General features: G+C 47.3%; 1 protein-coding gene across 1 annotated transcript in view; it reads right to left on the bottom strand.

The window, feature by feature from the left end:
* The window catches only part of IGDCC3 (immunoglobulin superfamily DCC subclass member 3), a 76,216-nt gene that overhangs the window by 27,783 nt on the left and 41,886 nt on the right, over positions 1-6,547 (bottom strand). Inside the window, 3 exon segments of the mRNA XM_031555226.1 lie at positions 9-33; positions 35-147; positions 4,159-4,308. Of these exon segments, the coding sequence (XP_031411086.1) occupies positions 9-33; positions 35-147; positions 4,159-4,308 (288 nt within the window).

Raw genomic sequence — 6,547 nt, forward strand, 5'->3', positions numbered from 1 at the left:
GGGCTCACCTAGGCGGCTCCAGGAGACGAGTGGGCCGGGGGTTGCCTGTCGCGATGCACTCCAGCACTGCAGTCTGATGCACCGTCAGTGTGAGGTTCTCCGGTCCAACGAGAATCATGGGGTCCTTGTAAACGGTGGAGTGGGAGCCTGCAAGGACAGAAGCATCATTAGAAGGCATCCGCGTGGCCTCGCAGCATTTGGTTCTCTCTTGTTTGATGGAAACACAGAGGGCTCTGTTCATTTTCTAAGTACAAACGATGTGGCTGGTGCCATCCTCAATATATCTAGGAAAGACATGAAACAAAAGGACTGCAATACTTGTGAGGCAGCTGCCTTGTCTGAATGTGTTTTAAGAGGGCACTGATATTTCTGGGGAAAACTCAGCCATCTGACAAGCAGCTCCGTTGATCCCTGCATCTGTACTGTAGAGAGAAGGGAACTGCTCTGCTGGCTGCAGACCGTAGGGCAGTCATTCCTTGTCTTTTGCAGCACGCCAGTGCTGGTTCACTTTGGTGTACCAGGGTGCAGGATGGGCTGCATCACATTGCCCTGATGCAGACATGGTACAATCACTGCTCACGGTGAGATCACAAATACTTAGTTGCACTACAGCAGCACCAACAAGCAGCAGCCAAGAACAAAAACCATCACCCAAGATCAGAGATTCGTGGAATCTCCTAACTTGGAAGGGACCCTTAAGTTCCATTGAGTCCAACTCCTGGATCTGTATTAAAAACTCTGGTGCAAGGACACTGGTACCAGCAGAGGCAAAGGATAAGAGACAGAAATCACAATTTACGAGGCAAAAGAAGACTAGGGACAAAACCATCGCCCTGTGTCACAGCTGAACCTCCTATGAACCCCAGAAAGTGCCTTATTTCTGGGTTGAAGCTCCCATCAACCTTCACTCCCATTTCTTTGGAAGGAAGCAAGAGAGGAATTAAAGGAGGTACTCGCAGTTCTCCATCAGCAAACAAGAACACTGACAGCCTCCTCATTAGTCTTCACGCTCCACATTTCCAACAAGAGCTGGGTTACACTCCAGAAATGCTGAGGTCAAGCAACGTTTGAGGAATCGAAACAATCTGACAGCTGCTGCTGGCAAAAATGCTCTGTGAAAAACACCTGCAGGGAAGAATACATGGGTTGACCCCCCCCAAACAGGACAGGGCACTGGGGAGTGGGAGCAGAGGTCTGCCACAGGCAGGGATGCAGTGCAGGGCTTGTTCCCAACGAAAAAGTATCTACAAGAGTTTTTCTCCAAGATTTCCTCTCTTCCTGCATTTTTTAGGGCTACCCTGTCAGAGCAGGGGCACTTCACAGTGGTCCAAATGGCCAGCATGGATCAGAGCAGCTCGTGTGTTCATCATCCCTGCAGGAAAAAAGCTCTGAGGTTGTGTCTAAATGGGCAAAATGCAAGAAAAATCACCGTGTCGGTGTGACTTAAGAGCTGACTTTCTCATTGAATGCATTTCACTGCAAGCCATAAAATGTAGATTTTTTTGATGAGAACCAGAATGCACAATAAATTCATATGACCGGTTGGCTAACCCCAAGAGATCTGAAAAACAATACCTTCCCCCTCAGTATCTCAGAGTGCCTTTAAAACCCATGTAAATTTATTGTTCTAAATCACAATAGTAAATGTTCACGCTTAGAATAATACGATATTATCATCGTATTATATACAGATTTCAGTATTTCAAAACATTGAAAAATGAAACGAATTGTCCAAGGTCACCCAAGAATATCAGCAAACGGGAGCTGAGACCAAAGCAGAATTTATAAAATGCTCCATTTTGCCAACAACAACAAAGGAATCACACTCTTTGATTTATACCCTGAGTCCTACATATGCAATCAAGCTTCCAGGCATGGGATCAGCTCCATGAGTTTGGTCAGATCGTGACCATCTCTGGGACTGATGCTTCCACCACTGCCAGCTCCAATAGGTCCCCAGAGGGGACAGTCGCCCAGCAGGGACATGGCCAAACCCTGGCCATTAGGGAGGAGGTTTCCTCCTGCAGCCAATGTGCAGGGGGGAAGGAGTGACACAGAGAGGGATTCTCATCCTCAATGTTCAAGGCAATGTGAGAGGGATTTCTTCTGAAAGGGAAAAAGCCTCCATTGATGCTTGCGGTCTTCAGGGACTCCGCCAGCAACAATTGCAGAGGATGGGGAGGTCCCCAGCTCTGTTGGAGTGACAGGCACTTCAGCAGTGATGGCACGGGCTGTTAGATCTCGATCAAAAGGATGGCAGCAGAGAGAGATGCAGCTCATGCTGAAAAGGTGTCAGCGCCGAGAGGCAGGCAGCCCCTGGGGAGCAGCTCCGCTAAGCAGGCACTTGAAAATAATCAATCAGCAAGGCTGCAAGGCAGGGCTGTGGGCAAGAGGAAGGGATGGGCTGCGAGCAGGCTGTTTCCTCCCCTGCAGCAGCCATCCTCCTCTTTGCAAACACCCAGAGCACAAACCTGTTTCTCTGAGATTTAACCCACTGCAGTGCGTTTTCAGCAGGCTCAGAGCATGCAAAGGTGCAGTTACAGCTGCGCTGCTCACACGCAGTAACTGAAGCACAGCCCAAGCCCTTCAGCAGACACTTAAATGCTGAGCCCGTATTCATCATCTGAGTGCTTTAAGGAAAAGAAAAACCACAAACATCACATAGACAGGAAACCTGGAAAATATCCATTTGCAATGAGGGATGGTGAGACGACAACAGCTAACAGCTTTCTGTCTTACAAGAAACAATAGCTGAGACCAGAGAATTGACACAAACAACTTCAATGCGATGATAATTTACTGTACTTTGCCCCCTCCATGCAGCTACTGTTCACACAGACCAAGAGAACAGGCAGGTAACAGGCATCAAAGGCTCCCAGGTCTTTCAGAACCAGCTAACCTGCTTTCTTTCCCCACAAGAGCTGACGTACACAGCATCACTCACTCCTCAGCTTCTCCCCATTTTGCACACACCGCTTTTTTACAGTTTGTAGGGGCTCATCTGACACTCGGTGCAGGTGTAAACCTCCTGCTGCAGGACCAGTGGCCAGGCAGCTGAAGGCAGGCCGTGTGATTTCTAAGGAGAGAGACAGTGGTGTCATTCACCACTGAGGCTGGGTTGTATAATTTTATTTAATACTTTCCACTTCCTCATGCCAGGAGCAGCTACTGAAACAGACCAGCAGAGACTTCTGAAGCTAAAAGTGTTTTGAATTAAAAAGACTGACCAGCAAAGAAATTCCTAAGCAGGAGGAGGCAATCTAAAATCAAGTTTAGAAATTGCTCCACAGGGCTCCAAGAGGTCAGCTTGAGTCCCACATGGATGGCTAATGGAAGATGGGCAGTTGGCAGGGCAGTGGAGTATGACACAGCTACGGAAACATGGTAGTGTATTTGCAACCTCCTTCCTCCTCAACTACACTCAAGCTCATCACTCCCAGGGGACAGTTTGTGTAGCCTCATAAACAGATTGAACTTCTGCACATGCAAAGTGTGGACATGAGTTGCTTTGGTTTGAATTCACAGTTCTATCGCGTTGTATTTCCAGCAGCACACAAAAAAGCAGCCAGTATATGACCTGGGTCCCTTTTCTGTGGAGGAACCATAAGGCACTGTCATTCCTTCAGCTGCAGCTTTCAGAGGTGAAAAACCAGTTTTCTGCCAATTGCTTCAAATCTGGATGGAGAACTAAGTCAAAATTCAGACTGGGGAGCTCAAGGTTTTTCCTTCTCATCTTCCAAAAGAAATGTTAGCTCACTCTGGTTGCAGTGTAACACTAACAGCCTACAGAACATAATCCCCCTATTAGATAAATAATTGATCACCGTGTGTGCTGCAATTACTTCCAGGGTGGGCATGTCTCATAAGGAAATGATGAATCTTCCACATTTCCAGAAGAATTTATTTAATGTAAAGATGCTTTAACCCTTGTTTGCACTGTCCTCCCTCTCTCCAGAAACTGGCATTAATTTGAAGGCTAAGAGACAGATTTATCTGCTTGTAAATGGACTAATCCTGAACAAGGAAAGTGCTTTTGCCTGACACAGGAATGCTTCTCAGTGCTGTCAGCCTGAAGCACTCTTAAATGGTCCCAGTCTAGAACAGCAACAGGTAGAAAAAGAAGGAAAGGCAGCCAGGATAGCATGTGCTGGTACTGACCTGACACAGTGAGCCTGGCCTCCCGGCTGAACTTCACATTAGCAATATTGGTGGCAACACAGTGAAAAATCCCACTGTCTTCTGCTCTTAGTCCTGTAATCTGGAGGACCCCCTTGGGAAGCAGTGTGTACCTGCAGCAGGAGGAAAAGCAGAATCACAACCTTGCAAGGCAGGACACGACATGAAAGCAGGACATGACATCACACAAGGGAGGAATCCCTTTTTCATCTTCTGATGAATCCTTGGGAAAGGATGGCTTCTGATGGAAGGCTACAAAGTAGGTGTTTCCTGCTTACCTGTGGAAAGCTTTGGAAATGTGAACACAGCTGATGTGTGTTACTTCCCATCAGCTGAAGCACAACGACTGCGAGCGAGCACCAGGGAAGTGTGTGTCCACACTCCCAGCACCAGGCCCAACGCAGGACTCAAACCCATGCAACCTTAAAACCTCAAGTGCATGGAAAAGAGTCTTTAAAATAGATACTGTGCAGGCATATAACTGCAAATATTTTGTATATATGAAACAGATTCATTTAGAGTATGCATGCATATACACACACACACGTGTACATACATCACAGGTTGCTTGGCAACGGTGTGTTTAAATTGGCTGTAGTATGTCATTACACTGTGATGAGTTAATAATCCACTTCCGCCTGGAAGATGAAGAATATCTTCTTCTATAGCAGCATATGGTTAAATGCCTATAGCCTGCTCCCTGTGCCACCTTCCACATGTGTGGCTCAGTGTCGGAGGCAGCCTGACAGCAATCAGTTCTACACGTCCCGAAGTTGATTGCAATCTCTCCGGGACCTTAAAATGCCTGTTGTTTTGGATGAATTATACCAAAAGAAGCCTTCATTTTGTTAACAATCTGCCCACAGCATTAGAAGATTCAATTCCAAAGCTATTATTCTGCCTTCAAAGCCTCCGAGTGCAAGACTCAGCATACAAATTTATATACACTTTTATACGCAGAAGTGAGCCAAGCAGAAATTCAATTCAGTTCGAGAAACAACCCTCATCACCCAGGACTGTTGGTGTCAGAGATTAATCTACTGAGCTAACAATAAAAATCTTCCCTATAACTGTACTCCTATTAAAAGCCTGTTCAAAATCAGGACACCAAACATAGAAAATCTGCTCCTAGGCCACATCCTGGGCAAGCTCCCTGCCCCACAGGAGAAGTAGTGGGATGAGTGCAGTTCATGGCGGTCTGCCTCTTCCACCCCAGTCTTGGAGAAAAAGAGTCCTTGTCACACCTGGATTGTGCCGTAAGTCTGGCTATCCCCACATTGGTAACCTCCAGATCAAAAAAAGGGCAATGAGCAACGTCACCTATCCTGCAACATCTCTCTAGGATGTACACGAGGTGTCAGGCCCAATTCTTCACCCTTCACTCCTGCTGATGCTACCTTTGACCAGATGCCCTACTCTGCTACATAGTTAGTTTAGCACTTGTATGAGTGAGGAGCCTTCAGAGGAGATTAAATTTAACAAATCAACCATGTACCGGGCTAAAAAAAGCTCAGATGAAAAACACCAAGAAAAACACAACCTGACAGTTGCAGTTTCCCACTGCAGGGTTGGGCCTCTTGGGTCCTTCTACTGTAAGTTCACCGTAGCACTGAAAAGGTCAGGTATTGTTCCAATCTTCGTGTTTTCTCCTGCTTCCAAAGAACCCAACCACGTGCTGCAGTAGGACTGACATTTCAAGAATAGAAGCTTTCAGGAAAAATATTTACAGCTTCCTGGTTTCGCCTATTCCCAACGCACAGCCATCAGTTGGTGATGGAGGTGTGCTGCGACCGATTGTCTCCCACCGCCGGTCATGAAGATCTCTAGCTGCAGCTGGGAACACTGGTGTGGAGCACGCACTTCCTGCCACCTGTTGGGATTTAGGGATGTTTCCGACACGAATGGAGCAGCCTGGCAAACACAGGAAGTGAGGACGTGCCGTCCCAGGTCTAGCATGGGGGAAGGGGAGAGGTTGGCGTTTCTCTGCTGGAAGATTGCAGGGGAAACAGCAGCACTGTGGGATGCTCTGCAGAGCTTCCCTGCTGCCACCCACAAAACGCTATGGTGTAACTCAGTGCTTGTAGGGGTTCAAGAGACACCTGTAAGACCAGAAATCATGATTCTCGCTTGGAAAGTGTTGCACAAAATGGGGCCATATAGTGATGAGGGATGCCAGAGTTGCTCTGAGCTCTGCCAGGACTGCTGGTGACTCTCCATGAGAGTCTCCATGACATGGAATGTCAGCCTGGAGGAGGGCTGCCTCCTCTCAGGGGAGGGCAATGTAAAGCCTATGCCCCAGAAAAAATAGCTAAAAGGGGTTTAACTAGCTCTCCTGTAACACAAAATCATAGAATCATTTGAGTTGGAAGGG

This window comes from Meleagris gallopavo, chromosome 12, assembly GCF_000146605.3.
Source record: "Meleagris gallopavo isolate NT-WF06-2002-E0010 breed Aviagen turkey brand Nicholas breeding stock chromosome 12, Turkey_5.1, whole genome shotgun sequence".
Lineage (NCBI taxonomy): Eukaryota > Metazoa > Chordata > Aves > Galliformes > Phasianidae > Meleagris > Meleagris gallopavo.